The sequence below is a fragment of the Rana temporaria genome, chromosome 6, assembly GCF_905171775.1.
Source record: "Rana temporaria chromosome 6, aRanTem1.1, whole genome shotgun sequence".
Lineage (NCBI taxonomy): Eukaryota > Metazoa > Chordata > Amphibia > Anura > Ranidae > Rana > Rana temporaria.
Window position 1 is genome coordinate 104,985,597 of NC_053494.1, and position 17,823 is coordinate 105,003,419.

At 40.0% G+C, this 17,823-nt stretch overlaps 1 protein-coding gene across 5 annotated transcripts in view; it reads right to left on the bottom strand.

Moving 5' to 3' along the window:
* Positions 1-17,823, bottom strand: part of TNRC18 (trinucleotide repeat containing 18) — a 366,965-nt gene that overhangs the window by 140,217 nt on the left and 208,925 nt on the right. For all 5 annotated transcript variants that reach the window (XM_040357106.1, XM_040357109.1, XM_040357105.1 and 2 more), the window contains 2 exons: positions 15,848-16,108; positions 5,283-5,474 (listed from right to left, as the gene is read on the bottom strand). In XM_040357106.1, coding sequence (XP_040213040.1) covers positions 5,283-5,474; positions 15,848-16,108 — 453 coding nt within the window. The remainder of the gene's footprint in view (positions 1-5,282; positions 5,475-15,847; positions 16,109-17,823) is intronic.

Below are 17,823 nucleotides of genomic sequence, written 5' to 3' on the forward strand. Positions count from 1 at the left end.
TTAAGGTTCCGCTGCAGACGATGTGCCCACTCCACGTATGTTGTGTCGGTTTGTTTCCGGGATTCTCGAAACTTAATCCGGCTGGCTTCGGGTGTAATGGCAAATCGGGCTAGCAAAGCTTCTTTTACCCGGTCATAGTCTTTAGCGTCCTCGTCCTCCAGGGCCCGATATGCATCCGCCGCCCTGCCAGTTAAATTACTCGCCAGTAAGACGACCCAATCTTGGGACAGTACTTCATGTATCTGGCATAGTCTCTCAAAGTCCTGCAGGAATGCTTCAATTTCCTCCTCTCCTTCCTTAAATAGTTTGAACGCCCGAAAGGGCAACTTACGAAAAGTCGCTGCATCTTTAGGCGTTTTCTCCGATTGCCGTATTTCTGCCATTCTCTGCTCATGTTGCCGCTCTCGTTCTCTCTCTTGTCGCTCATCCTGCAGCTTGATGTCTCCAATGGCATTCTGTATGGCGGTCTCTGATGGGTTAGCACCATATAATGCCAACCGCTCTCGAACTCGTTGCTGAAACAAGTCTTCAACTGACCGGGGTCCTGCATCACCATCCCTCTGGTCCATCTCGGCTAGCTCACTGATCAGGGTGGCCTTGTTCTTTGTCCCACCGGTCCCTCCACGGCTCTCAAGCAAGTCTTTTAGCGTGGCTCTCCTGCATGCTGCATAGCTGGTCATTTATGGTGGTGGTTTGGAGTTGTCCCAGTAACTGGAGAGCAAATCCCACCGCTGCCAACCAATGTGACGAGATCCTTCCTCGCCCAGGTCCTGCTCTCCCGACACTCCTCTGCTACCAGTGAGTCAGCTTGCAGATTGCAGCGTCTGATGGTCCAGTCATCCAAGGTTCCGGGGTCCGAACTACAGCTATGTGCCATTCAGACCCATTAAGAACAAACACCAGGCAGGCTGTATGTAAGTTCAAGCAGGACTCTTTATTTCAAGTACACAGCACACTTTTATACAGAATTTTGGAACATCCCACTCCCAACAACCGCTTTCCTATTGGTCAATTGTAAAGTATATCCAGTCTTCACTCAAGTCCTCCTTGACCATGCAAATGAGGACTTGAAATTGTCAACAGGGATTGGTCCAATAGCTTGGATAGAAAGACTTGTGTATTGAGACAGAAGCCCCAGGGGGTAATCAATGTACACAATAACCCGGTCTACTTAATTACTACCTCTGAGAGGTTACATTGCTTTAGACAATAGAATGCTAATTCAATACAGCTGACAGGAGGCTTCTGACCTTTAGAACAATAAACACATACATCTTCACACATACATTCTAGATTCAATTAACCTTCAATCCATAGTTTTTTTAGCCAGACGGAGTGTCTCCGACACCCGCTCTTAGCCTGCAGAGCACAATAAAAGGTATTTCTCTAGCTGGTTCCACTTAGCATTTCAATAGCCGGTGTCCTTGCATTGAATGTCCCTCTCCTGTGTAACAGATGTCAAGTAGAAACACTTTAATATCTTAAGATCCATGACAGAAGCATCTTGTCAATCTGCTGCAGGAGATCTTTGTAGTCTGGCATCTCTCTATGTTGTGATAAGGAGCTAGAGTGGCTTTCTCCCTCGTCTTTCCCTCTAAGAAGCAGCATGGACAGTCTGGCGAGGGAAAGGTCCAATGCAGGCTGCGCCAACTTGAATGCAGGGCAAGATAGAGCTTCCTTGATAGAAGCGGCTCTGGAGATTTCTTTTCATTTGAGGGAGCCATGGTGAGTCTCCCAAGTTTGCAGAAGAAAGGCAACTGAGCATGAACCAAATAAGGCATACGGGTTTGAGGATATCAGCCAAACTTAGGCACAGGAGATGCGGAGCTCACCTAATACACTTACGCCATCAGCGCTTCACACATGTGCGAATGTCTCACAAAATTAAAAATAACATAGGTAAATCTGAGCACTGCAAAAAATATATGAAGCTTGGCTGGGCAATACACAGTGAGGCTACAATGTGTAGTTGCAGCTGTTCCTCAAAAGTAGCGAGTTCCTCAAAAGTAGCGAGTTCACAATTGAGATATAAAAGATGATGGTTTCGTGACCTGACCAAACAAACAATTTTCCTCGCACTTGAGTCCTTTATCACCTCTGCATAACAACCCAGAATGAGAAACAACACACTTTTTCTCCCAGCCACAAATACCCCACTGCTGGCCAAACACTGTTTCAAAGATGGTAGGTTTAAGGATCTTGCAGCCCTTCGGTCAGACAATGATATGTCCGACTTGCCAATGTGGACATACTTTCAATTACGCAGCTACCTTAACCAGGCGCCCAACAAGACTGAGGCCCCGTACACACGTCCGAGGAACTCGACGTGCCAAACACATCGAGTTCCTCGTCGAGTTCAGTGTGGAAGCCGCCGAGGAGCTCGGCGGGCCGACTTTCCTCATTGAACAACGAGGAAATAGAGAACATGTTCTCTTTTCGGCCCGACGAGTTCCTCGTCGGCTTCCTCGCTGAAAAGTGTACACACGACCGAGTTTCTCGGTAGAATCCAGCTCTGACCGAGTTTCTGGCTGAATTCTGCCGAGAAACTCGGTCGTGTGTACGGGGCCTGACTTTATCAGACCTTTGACTGAACTGGAGACAATTTGCTTACAAGGAGAACTGATTAACAAGGCAACCTCTTTAGCTCATGGTTGGATTCAGGCGGGCGGTAACAGGGAAGATTGCGGACTCAGAGAGAGGTGGTCGGGGGAGCTTGGAGTTTCACTCACAGATAAACAATGGCGGAAGGCCTGTATTTTCGCTCATAAATGTTCTCAGCACCAGAACTCAGGAAACGGCTTACAAGCTGCTAACTCATTGGTATGCCACTCCCGTGAATCTTCATGCTTGGTTCCCTCAAACCTCAGATACTTGCTGGCGTTGTAAAGGAGATAAAGGCACATTGCTGCATATCTGGTGGCAGTGCCCAAAATTGCAGCCTTTTTGGTCAAAGGTAAAGGAAATTATTTTTCAGATTACAGGAACAAAGCTGAAGCTTGATGCGAAGGGTTGCATCCTGCATGTCACAGATTTCACCATTAGTAAGTATAAGCGTTCCCTCTCAAGACACCGGCTGAATGCAGCAAAATCACTTATACCACTTTTCTGGAAGTCCTCCAGAGTGCCAACTATTCCAGATTGGTTACGCAAAGTTTCAGAGATCTGTGAGATGGAGGACACTGTCGCCCAGTCGAGTGACGGTGTTGACCGTTTTCATGACACATGGTCACTCTGGTTCATTTTCAAATACTCCCAGGCTTACTCTGACCGCATGAATGCAAACTGATGGCTTCCTGGTGCTCTGATTCACCTATTTTGTTTGGATCTTGTCTCCTATGCGGGATTCCTGGTTACTACTACTGATATAATGCATTCATTATTCTTATATAATTTTTTTTTGTCTTTTCTTCCTCCCCTTTTTCTATTCTATTGCCTATACTCAACTAGAACTACACCCTTTCCTTTCTTCTACCTTTACTAGACGCTGAGGCTTATTACCTAGTTGGATTTTCACTGTAATGGACGTGGAGTACTCGACAATTTGTTTTCTATATGAAGGACGGTAGCTTCCTTTTAGCTCACTCCTATTGTTCAGACACGTCAAATGAGGTTATTGTCATTTTCATTTTCTTTTTTATATTGTTTGATTGTATATTTTGAGCATTATCCAATTACTCATTGTATACTTTATCCGTGGAGCTGTGACTCCATTTCTGTATTTTCTATGTTCTCAATAAACTTTTTTTTTTTAATATAAAAGATGATGATTCATTACTGCAAGGTAAAATTTGGCTATATCAGATTCACAAAAACATTTGCCTGTATCAACGTTGCAAAGAACAATGCTGCCATGGATTGCCAATGGAATTGTTTTGACAATATAGCAATATATCAAGTACTTTGACATCAATTATATATCCCCTTTTTGTTATTACATTTCTATAGCGCCTTTTTTCCCTGGGGATTCAAAGTGCTTAATCTACCACTGGGGTAGATGACAAGGCAGCCATCTTGAGTTTACTAAATACAATATCATTCTAGGGCCAATTTTAAACAGTAGCCAATTGACATACCAGCATTTTAGGAGTGTGGAAGGAATCCAGAGTACCTGAAGGAAACCCACACAAGCAAGCACACAAGCAAGAACATGTAATCCCAATGCAGATAGTGTCATGAAGAGGGTTTAAAACCAGGGACCCCAGTTCTGCAAGGCAGAATTTAATCACAAAGCCACTGTCCTGTCCTTCAACATAAGTACTGTACATTTTTCAAAGCTAGTTTATATCATCACTGCTGAATACAACCACAAATTATATTTTAAGTGGAATTGTAAATGCCTTAAAAACAAAACAAAAAGGTTTATAAAATACCTGCTCTGTGCAATAAAATTGTGATCCTAAGCCTCCTCTTTTCAAGTTCCCTACATGGGTTAGTTAGCATAGCTGTTAGGAGGGGGGGACGGGACAGTTTTAACGCTAGTTAGGTGTAAGCTGAAAATCCACTTTAAGGCTTCATTTTAAAGCCACAGGCAATATTGGAAATCTCATACAATTTAGAACACCAATGGGAATTTTACACTTGTTTCCAACCTCAGTCCTCAAGTACTCCAACAGGTAATTTCTTCATGATTATCTTCACCCTTCATGGTTGCTTTAAATCAATGTCAATAGCTTGGTATTTTATCTGAGGCCCCATACACACCATAGAATCTATCCGCAGATAAATCCCATCAAATGGGTTTCTGCGGATAGATCCTATGGTGTGTACACGCCAACGGATATTTATCCGCAGAGAAATCTCCCCTGGGATGGATTTCCAGCAGATGGATATTTGCTGACATGCACAACAAATCCATCTGCTGGAATCCATTCCAACGGATGGATCCGCTCGTCTGTACAGACTTACCGGATCCATCCATCTAAAGGGATTCCCCGCACGCGTCGTAATGATTTGACGCATGCGTGGAATTCCTTATATGACAGCGTCGCGCCCGTCGCCGCGTCATAATAGCGGCGACGGCGCGACACGTCATCGGCAGAGGATTTCAGCGCGGATTTCAATGCGATGGTGTGTACACGCCATCGCATAGAAATCCTCTGAAATCCTCGAGAGGATTTATCCGCGGATACGGTCCGCTGGACCGTATCTGCGGATAAATCCTCTCGTGTGTATGGGGCCTGAAGGAAATTCCCAAAACACAGTCTGTTGGGAATACTTGAGGACTGAGGTAAGGATCCACTGTACTAGTGTTTATTACAGCTGCAACTTTTTATTCAACTCACCAATAAAACTTTGTTTCTCCTCATCATGGTTTTGTGTCTCTTCCAACTCAATATTTGCTAGCGGTGGCAGTGGGCTGGGCTCAACACTGGCAGCAAATCGTGCAAGAAGACCCAGTCCATTATCTTCCATGAGTGGACTATATAAATTCTCTCCATCATAATCATACTCCTCCTCCTCTTCTGAACTGAAATCTAACAATTAAAAAACAAAACAAAAAAAAAGGAAAAATAACTATTACAAATTGGCATCTTACAAACATTGTATTCTAATAGTGTCTTTGGACTTTAAATTCATTAATGAATAAACATACTGGCCAACACATGTAGCACAGCATGGGTTTCCAATTCTTAATATAATTATGACAATTTTAACTTCAAATGCCAACACCACCCAAAACTGATATTTCAGATTTGCATGGTTAAAAAGGCAAGTAAAATGCTTTGACCATCAACAAGCCAAAATGGTGTCATGTCTGCCAAACCCAATGGATTCTCTATTAATATAGCATATATAAATAATTGGTTTACTCAGCAGTAGTGGCATGTTGAGAATTCCCTTTTGGGAGGAGAAAACTACTGCAGGAAAAATCTTGCCTCTGTGATACCTAAAGTGCATTTCAACCCACTGGTGGCCACCCAAAAAGCCAAATTGAAATATCCGTTTCAGGTGTAGTTGGCCAACATCAATCTCCGACGTGAAAAAAACTGCCAAAGTAATCAAAGCAAAATCATATTTACTTTAGCCCTATTGTATTTCAACATAATGGAATGTAAAACTGCAACAGATTGATATCGCAGAAAAATAAAATAATTGTTTGAAGGAAAAATCTACAGGCCATGTTTATAGTACCTTTAGTACCATAAAACGTGCAGCGTTTTTAAAGAAGCAAATGTCGTTCCACTGAACATGCACAAAATCAAAATTAACAGAATGTAACACTTTTAGGCTCCATGCACACTAGCGTTTTTTAAAGCTTTTAGAAGCAATTTTGATCATTTTTTTTTCTGCTCTTAGAAGCCAATAGCCTATGTGTCGCACCATTTTATGCTAGAAGCAATTTTCAAGCTTCAGCTTAAAGAAGCAGAGAAAAAATTGTTTTAGTAGAGAATTTAGGAGCATTTTTTCCAGCAGAAAAAAAAAACGCTAAATGCTCCTAAACGTGCCTAACCGCTTTATTTACTGTAAAAATGCTGATAAAACACTAACATTTTAAAACACTTCTAAAAGCTACTAAAAACGCTACTACAAGCTGGCACAAAATCGCCATCAGCATTTTTTAAGCTTATAAAAAACGCTAGTGTGCACAGAGCCTAATAGCTGAGGGCACAAATGAACAGTGCCTCTAAAAACTGGTTATGTGGAGCCCTGAAAAACAAACTGCTGCCATCTACGCTTTAGGAATGCAATGGAGTAATATTCTATTTTCATTTAGTTTTGAACTAAAAGGAAAGTAAAAGAAACTAAAACAAAGTGAAAATGAAAGTAATTGTAAATGCTTTAATGAAAACAAAAGTTTATAATTACCTGCTCTGTGCAATAAAATTGCAAAGAGCGATCCTAAGCCTCCTCGTCTCAAGTTCCCTGCCGCCGCTCATGGCTTCCCCCCCACCGATTGCCCCCACAGAAAGCAGCTTTCTATGGGGAAACTCATGCAGGCTAACTCCTGAGCCTCACTGCCTGCATCTGATGACTCAGACAGTGGGACATGGCCCCACACCCTCGTCACTGGCCTTAAAGTGGAGGTTCCGCGGTTTTTTTGATCAGTGCATTTGTTGTTTTTATGGTTAGCAACCTTGTACTCACGTGTCTTGGGTTTAGAGTCATCCCCAGTCTGAATTGGCCGTAAATTACAACTTATAAAAATTGCTCGTCGAATTTGCCATTTTGCTTGTGGGCATTGTGAAGCCCACAAGCAAATACTTCCGGGAAGAGGTGACTAATGGCAGAATTTACATGTTTGTAAATGGCGGAATTAGATCCGCCCTTGTCACGTGACCTGCTTGAGGAGTCACGTGACGAGTGAAATCCCACAAGATTTTGGTCGGCGTTAGGAATCATCTCCTGGAAAGCATGACACTGTGCTCCCAGGAGACATTGCGAACAACACTGGGGCGCTGGGGACGAGAAGAGACACGCCCACTCCCGCTGGAGGGAAACTAGGAAGTGTCGTCTTAAACTACAGATTCACAACATTTCAATGCAAAAAAACAATTTGGATAGCCAAATGTTTATGTATATAATGCGCTGTTCTGGATAAGCTGGAGTGTATATTTAGGGTGAACCTCCGCTTTAACAGCAGCAGGAGCCAATGGCTCCCAATGCCTCAGCAAAGCCCAAGAGACCAGGAAGGGAGGGGAGAAAATAGCTGAAAATGTGTACAGCACTGGATTGAATGAGGGTTTAGGTAAGTGAAGGCGGTTAAAGGGGTAGGTTGAGGGGAGACACTCATGCCTAAACATTTTTTACCTTAATGCAAGGAAAAAATTAAGGTAAAAAAAATGTTTAGGCTTCATTAACCACTTTAAACACTGAAAAACATGGATAAATAAAGGGAAGCTAAACAACCAACCCAGGACTTATACAACAACTGGAATTGTAATCTGCATATAACTTACGCCCATGGTGCCATTCAGTAGACCATCATAGGTATACTGTTAAAGATGTTGTAAATACACTAAAGAATTCTTGTCTATTTAACCCTTTTATTACCAGATGCAATATTCCTGTCCAAATTTAGCAGCATCAACATGTGTTGGTTAACATAAAAGATAAGTTCACCATTGGTAACATGGTACACGTTATACCCGTATAGGGTGTAACATGTAATGTGTTAGCAAAAAGCACCTGTCTGCCGCCCCTCCGATCCACCCACTGTGACAGTTTGGGGTGGGGGAATCTTCTCCCCACCTGCTGTCACAATTTAAAAAGAGTAGGGCTATGCAGACTAAAAAAATAAAAAAAAGTGAACTTGGCCTTTAAACCTCTGACATAAAATATTAACAAATCCTTCTATGGTGTGTACTTGTCTCAATCCAGAGCACTAAGTGTCATTTCTGTCTGCTGCCTTTTTCCTCTGTCATCAGCATGAGCCAATTTTGACAACTTTTCCTGCCACCAAGAGATAAAAAGGTGACAGGGGAGGGAGCTCCAGTACAGTCTGTGATTGGCAGCCTCAGCTCTGTTCCTGTGAAGTGGGTGTGTCTCTTTACTCCAATCCGCTCTCCTCTGCAGAGTAAAGCCTCGAACACACGATCCAACTGTTGGCCAACAGAGTGTCTGATTTTTGTCCAAAGGGCGTGTGCCTGGATCTTGTCTTGCATACTAACTGTACACAATTGTTGGCCAACAAACATGAACGTAGTGACGTACTAAGAGGAATTTCAGCTCTTGAGCACCACCCTTTGGGCCCCTTCTGCTAATTTTGTGTTTGGCGAGCATCGATTCCGAGCACGAGTGTTTGTACTTTCTACTTTTCAGTGATGGACTTGTATACGGACGATACGAAAATCAGACAACAGACCGTTGTCCACCGATAAGTTACTAGCCTGCCATCCAACATTTGTTGGCTGAAAGTTGGACAATTGTCAGAAGGAGCGTACCAACGATCAGATTTTAGATTAACAGTCTGTCAACAGACAATACCCTGCCAACAATCTGATCATGTGTATGAGGCTTAACTTCAGCTCCCCACTACCTGCTTTTTTAAGGCTCAGACAAGCTGTAGAAATTCTAGACTTTGAATGGCTGTAGAGAATAGAAGACTTAAGATAAACAGGTATAAGGTATGTAGGAGGATTTGTTTCCTCTCTGTGTAATAACTGAGCCTAGTCACTTCACTGGATATATGCAAGGGTTTACCACCACTTTAACAATAACTGACTAATTTGCATATCTAAATAATTTCTATAAATATCTGTATTGGTAACTAAAGTTTTAAAAACACTGCTTTAATAAAAATTATTATTTGCATAGTGTAACTGTATCTGACAGTTTAAAGTGGTATTAAACCCAAACACAAACGTAAAAATGGCAGATTAAAGGCTCCTTGATTGTGGTAGATGCATTAGTGTTTTTTTCCCACACTTATTTTCACCTGGTGATCCAGCCAATAACACTAAAGCCTAAAATACACTAGTAGTATTATTTTTGTTCAACCCAGCATGTCTGAAAAAAAACCTGACAGCTAAAAAGGATTCGCTATACTAACCATGCAATGTTAGTACAGCTATCTCCCCTGCTGTGCTACTGTGTTCTGACAGGGGGATGCCCTTTTTTTCAGTCATGCCCTATTGACATAAGCCAGCCAAACGCTTGGCTTCTGTCTGACCGGCTGCAGTACTCATGGGCCAAAAGTCAGCCAGTTTCTATTGAACTGACCGATGCCACCAGCCTTGTGTGAAAAAGAAAGGGTGATGAGCGCAATCCCCAACACGCTAAACGTATATAGACATATACACACCACTGTGTGAAACAATGTGTGTACCAATACAGTGCAACTAGCAGTGTGGAAGTCAACAATAACTATAATAGAGCCAGTTAAATGATGATGGTAGTGACAACTACCAAATTGTGCTAATAACAGATGATGTGTCAACACAGAAAACAAAACAAAATCCAAACAGTGAATAAAGTCCAATCAATGCTGCCAAATGCGTGCTCAAAATAATTTCCAAACATATAGTGCTTCAAATGCAGGTCTTCTTTAACCAGTGGACTCACAGAGCGCTTACCTCCACCATGAAGGATTTGGGCATAGAGTTACTACAGACGAGCTTCCTGAACAGATGATGTCTTAGGGACTGTATCCCCCCAATGGTCCTGATGACGGTGTTGGTCTTCGGGAAAATGGATCCTCTGATGAAGTCACGTGACGCAATGCGTAAGGAGCACGTGACCGGAAGTGACGTGGAGCCTGCCCGTCCGTCTGTCCGGAGTTTCATTGTATATCCGCGTTTGTTTTGTTTTTTGCTGGTAAGCATCCATTTGTATTAATAAATATGCCTGTTTTAAACGTACTTCACTATGGGAGCATATTTTTTGTCTTTGCCCCTGGTTTGAGCCTCCATTTTGCCGAAGACCAACACTGTCATCAGGACCATTGGGGGGATACAGTCCCTAAGACATCATCTGTTCAGGAAGCTTGTCTGTAATAACTCTATGCCCAAATCCTTCATGGCGGAGGTAAGCGCTCTGTGAGCCCACTGGCTAAAGAAGACCTGCATTTGAAGCACCATATGTTTGGAAATTATTTTGAGCACGCATTTGGCAGCATTGATTGGTTTTTATTCACTGTTTGGATTTTGTTTTGTTTTCTGTGTTGACACATCATCTGTTATTAGCACAATTTGGTAGTTGTCACTACGATCATCATTTAACAGGCTCTGTTATATTATACACTCCTAGTTGCACTGTATTGGTATACATATTGTTTCACACAGTGGTGTGTATATGTCTATATACATATAATTTCTCACGTTTAGCGTGTAGGGGATTGCGCTCATCATCCTTTTTTTTTTTTCACTCCAATTTTAAAGTGTTTTGTACATTTTTAGATTTGAGCAGCATTCCTACTAGATTACACAATTATTTTGGTATAGATCCTTGATTATTCATTTTGGCTAGCGCAGAAGATTTTTTTCATTTTAATTCAGCCTTGTGTACTAGGCCTTACTGCCTTTGGGTGGCTCCACTCAATGAGGAGCAACTGAGGTCACCCTTAGAGAGCAGTATTGTCAGCCTTTGAAAAGGGTAATGTTAGATCCACTACCATATTTAGATGGACTTTACTAAACAAATTAATAAACCTAAACTTCAGTCAACACTTTTTAAATGGCTACAACAGTTAATTTTCCTTTTAGGATAAAGGTTTTACATAAATCAACAAAAGCTGTCAATTGTAAGCACTCCTCTCAGTTACAGGAAGTGAACAAAATAACAGACTTAATGGCTTAATCAACAGGTGAAAATAGAGGAAACCCATCTAAGAACTGGTAAACTGCAATATACTAAAATTTTGCTTTTGGGATTGTAAGGCTCTTGCAAATGGGCAAGCAAAAATATTCTATTTTTTTTAAAACACTTGCACGTTATACTTGCATGTTCGATATCACTGCCACGAGTGCTGCAGTGCACAGCCACTCATATTAACAACGGGCTATACGCTGCACCTGGGCAGAGGAAATATGGCTGCAGTTACGTTGAATGTGTTCAGCCATCCCGTGTGCAAGAGCCTTAAAGGATCACTAAAGGATTTTTTTTTTTTTAGCTGAATAGCGTCCTTTACCTTACTGCAGTACTGGTTTCATGTCCTTATTGTTCGTTTTTGCTTTGAAGTGGCTGTAATTCTGCTCTGATCTCCACACTTCCTGGTTGTCTTTTTCCTTACAACCATCGTACTGGGAGCTTTTCACTGTAGGTCTAAGCTGTCATTACTGTGTGTCTAAAACTTAACCGAACCAATCGGATTAATTTTAAAAACAAAACACTGCCCTGGATTTGTTTGTTTTTTATTCTGTGTGTCTCTCTAGTTCACAGGAACATGAAAACAGTTTAAAAGTGAAACTAACCTACAGGCACATTATGTGATTGATTTTTTTTATCTATTTGTAATCATTTTTAAAAGGAATCGGTTAACTTTTATGTCTCTATACCCTGTAAACAGTAATTTCACCCAAAACATTTTTTTTCCTTTAGTGACCCTTTAATACTGTTACCTATTAACAAATACATGACACAGCAGATAAATACTGTAGCCAGAAGAAATGGCAGTGATCATTAGCAGGCTGAAAGCTTTCATTTTTGTCAAGTTAGAGCTGGCACAGTAATTGTATGACTGGGAACCTTTTGTTCCTAATCAGGGACCCTAGCTGTCACTGACAGATTAAGGGCAACAGCAATGTGAAACATCAGCTGCTGGTTTGGGAGAGTGTATTTTAAAACACATCCTCAGCATGGAGCACAGTGCCGGAAAATGTTAATATACAAATTGTGTGTGTGTATTGGTTAAAATATTTTTCACAATGCTAATCAAACATTTTTACCTTTCTTTACAACAGAAAAGTATTCACCAATAAACAAAACCACCTCAAACCTTCACAAGTTATGTAGTCATTATCACTTATCACTATGATTTTCAAACATGTTATGTTTTAAAACCTTGATACTCCTGCAACTTAACCACTTAAGACCCGGACCATTACACAGGTAAAGGACCTGGTCAGTTTTTGCGATTCGGCACTGCGTCGCTTTAACTGACAATTGCGTGGTCGTGCAATGTTGCTCCCAAACAAAATTGGCGTCCTTTTTTTCCCACAAATAGAACAACCTATTGTTTGTAAAGATCAGAAGATCAAGCTGCAAATTACAGAAATAACTGAATGTCTCATTGCGGCAACTCTTCCCTTATCAGACAGCACAGTCAGACAAAGATAGCTGGGTATTCTGCTAGTACCGTGTTGGTCTTTTTTTAGATAACCCAATAGTGCTCTGGGAGATAGTACTAAAATTACCTATGTGCACGCATATACCTTAAAACTGGCCATACAGGACCCGAATACCCATCCACACACTTGATGTGGATGCGAGAATCCTCCCCCCAGTATCATTGTATTCTGACAGCAGGGAGACTTATCTACAGTTACAATACACAGATCAGCATTGCAGACAAAAGCCTGCAGTGATAATCAAAAAATACCAACAGGGCAGTTGATCAACTTCTGTTCCACCACAGTGGCCACACAGATCGAAAATCGGTCGGTCCCTGCTGAACAGGGACAAATTTGTATCCATGAATGGCCAGCTTTCGCTGTGATGTAATAAGTTGTGACCTAAAATACAAATATATATACTCACAGGACGAATATATATGTGTGTATGAATATATGTGTTTATATAATTGTGTATATATATATATATATATATATATATATATACATATATATATATATATATATACACACACACACACACATATACCCAGATAGGAGGTCCAGATTGAATACATACAGATTCATTTAGGTTAATGTTGAAGAAAGCAAGAAGAAAAAATAAAATAAAAAAGACCTGTAGGTGTGTAGGACAATACAAAAAGACTAACAAACACAAATACTGCATATATTGCGAAGATTTAACTTTGGACATGGACAAATATTTTACATTCCATTAAGCTGCAAGCTAGTCAATATCATCATATTCTACTTTGCAGTAATTTTAAAAGAATTTCCACTTTCAACAGTCAAACCTGTGTTCAGCTTCTGAAGCTACAAGGATGGCCAGTGTGTGTGCATGTTGTCAGGTTTGCCTTTGTTGAATGTGGAAAGTCCAGACTTTTTGATTTTGGAAGCCCAATTAGTATTAACTCACAACAACTTTTCTAGAGAGTAGTATACTTAAATGTCCACATGTGAGGTAGTAATTAACAAATAGTTTTTCAGGATTATTAATGGTATCCAAACAGATGAGAGCTTGCAGAGGGGAAAAAAGACAAACAAAGTTAGATCATGCTTTCTCAAGAATAACATTAGCACAGTAAACAGAATTTTTACAAGCAGTGAAATGCTATGTGTTAAACAGTGAAATTATTAAAATGTTATTAAGTTACCAAAGATTGACACACAAGATGAATTGTGAAGCATTCTAGCAAGGGGAGAGAAAATATGCAGACAATGAGCATGATACAGACCCATTGAAGTTTGTAAGTACAAATTCTGTCACAATGTCAGGCATAGCTTACAAAGCAGGCTAGATGAAGGCAGACCATAGACAGCTTAAAGGGTCCCTTCAGTCTCGCATTCGTACCCTTCATCGTATTAATAATAAAAAAAAAAATGTACCTATAAATAGGAAGCCCTAAGATGTACTTTATCTAATATTGCAAGATTTAAAAGACCAAGCATGCAATTTTAGATAATGGAAATGCTGGGCTGCCAGTTAACTGCCATTTACATTTGCAAAAGTACATGTGGGAGCAATGCCATTCATTAATAAACAAAGTATAATTTTAACTTGATTCTACAGTCTGTACTCGTATCTATTTTTTAACTCAAGAGAGCAGCACCAACGCTTAAGCATTTAAAAATGGTGCTATTATATGGAGTAAATAGAATACTCAAAAATACACAAAACAATAATTCAAAGAGAATATGACACGCTTTGAATTTGTGCAAACTGCACATGGCGTCACTCCTTTTTATGCTGCTGTGTTTTATACTGCTATTCTATATTAGCTATTTAATCTTAAAGTCCAAGGGCTAAATGACTCTGTTAAAGAAACATAAGATCAGATGTCAGACTGGAAATTTTACTAATAAAAAGATTGATGTTCAGAAGTTACCTACTTTACAGACAGGGTTCTGATGGCTTGCAATCTGACCCGCGCTGTACGGTGTCTGCCCTATTCCAGCCATTCACTTTGCTTCTTTAGAGCAGCGTAAGAGCAAATGCAAGAAACCGATACAGACATTCAAAGCATCATGGGTAAGGGTCGGGGGTGAAGGAATGCTCAAGCAGCTGCAAGGAAAAAGCAAGCATTCTAGAAAAGTTTGGTTAATTACTGCACATTTTTTTTTTAGTATTACAGCACGTCTTTGCAAAGCCCTTTACTCAACATCCCTCAGAAAAATAAAGAGTGTGAAGTATACATTTTACTTTTAATTATTAGTTATTCATTTCAATTTATGGAAAATTAACTAATTTACAGTATAACATCTTTTATTTTATGAGAACTTGCAATTTTATCAACCCAAGGCTCAAATACAATTACAAAGAGCCTTAGAGTAATACTTACAATTAAAATGTGTGTGTGTATATGTGTGTGTGTATATATATATATATATATATATATATATATATATATATATATATATAAAAATAAATAAAAAGACAAATCAGACACACATATACAATCAAAATGAATGTGTATTTTATATATATATATATATATATATATATATTATATCTAAAACTACACACACACACTAGATAGATTATATAGAGAAAGACAGATAAATCTAAACAGATATACACACACAGCACATTTATCTTAAATGAGGGATAGTTGAACAATGAACACTGCAAGACTTCATCAGCAATATGATAATCCTTGGAGTGATGCAAAAGGCACAAGATAAGGAGAAGCAGAATGAATAGAAGCCAGACCTATATTAACAATTTAGAATGCATCACAGGAGACACAAAGTACACAATTTTTGTTAAAAATGTAATTTTTTTTTTTTAATTTAATAAAACTTTTACGATACAACAAATCACACCCATGTGTTATTTTAGTACAAAACATTTTCAGATGCATGTTTCATGCCACGTATTATATATATATTTATATATATATGTCTATTAAAAAAAACAAACAAAAAAAAAAGCAATAGGGAAGACTGATGGAAGACTGAACAGCTCGCACAAAGAGCCAAAATAGGAAAAGGTTAAAAAAAATTAAAGTAAAGCAGTTAAAGCAGCATGACAGACAGACAGCCATCCAAAGACAACTGTGATAGCAGAAGTTTCTTGGTTTCATTAGGAGCTAAAATGTTTGCTTTGTGAAACTAATAACCTTGGTCAAATGAGTCCTCCGTTGAATCACTGAATGAGAACCCAGCCTCGCGATCCATTAACAGCAAATGAAACTGCTTATTTCTGCTGACTGACTTCTGTTTGCCAGTTCTATAGAATGAAGAAATCCTTTCCGGGGATGGTGAACGTTCAAAACTCTTCATTTTGCGGGACAGCATACTGCACATACTGTATGGTTGTGGCCTGGACTGGGAGGACCACTCATTCCTTAAAATATTTTCATCTTCATCTGTATCCGTTTCTGTAATCATAAATGCCGATTTAAAAAAAATATACACATCTTCTTAGGTTTTATGATGCAAATAAAGCAAATTTGTTACAATATAATGTAACAAACCGTTAATATATATAAAACAAAAAAATTAAAATTAGTGACAAAAATGCTGTACAAATCAATAAAGATGCATAAATCAATAATCCATCCAACAAAGTGAAAAACTGTAAAATGTGCAAAAAGAATCCCTTCAGATTGTTAACTTGACAAATAATCTGACAAATTCATTGAGAAAGTGCAGATTTGACTAGGGCCGGAGACTTGCAATTGGAATGCTTTTTTTTTTTTTTTTTATTTTTTTAAGTAGGGGCAGCATTTTTTTTGAACCATACAATTCACCTTCTTTTAAACCAGCAACCGAATACACCTTCTGGATGTAATCATCCCGATCAAACAAGCATTGCCGCATAAAAGGTAGATGTTACACATGTTTATTATTGAAGGGCAAATCCACTGACCAGTACTTCAGCCATAATATTTTGTGCATGTGTTGGAATAAGATCCAAGATGCAAAAGTTGCTGTATAGAGTCTTAATGCTTCCACTGGGAATCCAAGTGTGTGGTTTTTGTTCGATTCGGTATCTCTATTAGATCCCCTTTTTCTCTCATCATGCAATGAGCCCAGACCTCAAGGCTAGGATAACACGCCTCAATAAAGCCTCCAGACGTTTGTCCGAGGCATCCTTAAATACTGGGACCTCATGCACTGGGAAAGTGAGGGTCTTGTTGAGATAAGAGATTGTAGAATCTATGGCTCTACCAAAGGTATACTTCATTTTTTGTTGAACACACTCCCCAAGGTGTGTTGCAGAGTAAGCCTTTTTGGCAGAACAAATGCCATAATATAAACCTTATAAACTTTGGAATAGAGGACTTGGGAAGCAGTAATTCCAAGTTTGTCTAGACAACTTCCATAAGAAAACTCACAAAGGCCTTTTGGGTCTGAGAAATACTGATCCTGGTTTTCTTGAGAATGGACTACTCGGATCAGTATTTTTCTGCATCCCCTTCTACCTCTTCCTCCTGTACCTCATCCTCCACTTGATTATCTTCCATTAAGAGGTGCAAGAAGAGGGGGCGCTTCTGTTTGTTGCCAAGACGGTCAAAGCTGGCAAGTATTCTGGAAAGCTGCTGCTTCTGTACTCCCTTTTCACAAAAGAAACTAGAAAAGGGTGCCCAGGAAGTCACACAAATACCAGATAGATAAAGGGAATCAGAACTGCATGGAACATACTGTCCCCAGGGGGTACATTTTATGGGGGCTGCGTCAAGTTTCCATTCTACCTGAAAAAGGTATTTGGGACTCCTCACTCCCTACATCCCTTCTCTGCCATAAATGAGATAACAAACATCACTGCACTGGTTACCCCAGGAGATGTCCCCTTAAATCTCCCAGTGGTCCCCCTTTTCCCACCCACAAGAATAATGGTGTGGCGTGGTCTCAATGCTTGCTGTGACTCACAAGGGGAGGCTGTGCTGGAACTTGTAGTCCCTCAAAAAATGCTATGCTTTGACCTATAGTCCCACAGTGTGCTGCAGTGACCTGTAATCCCACAAGTATACTCTGACTTGAGGAACCACACTAGGGAGTGTATAGAGCATTCCCCTGTTCTTTGTTATTGCACATGTGCAGTAAAGATGGTTGCCACCAGGACACTGTCATGGTCTTACCTCTCTCCTGT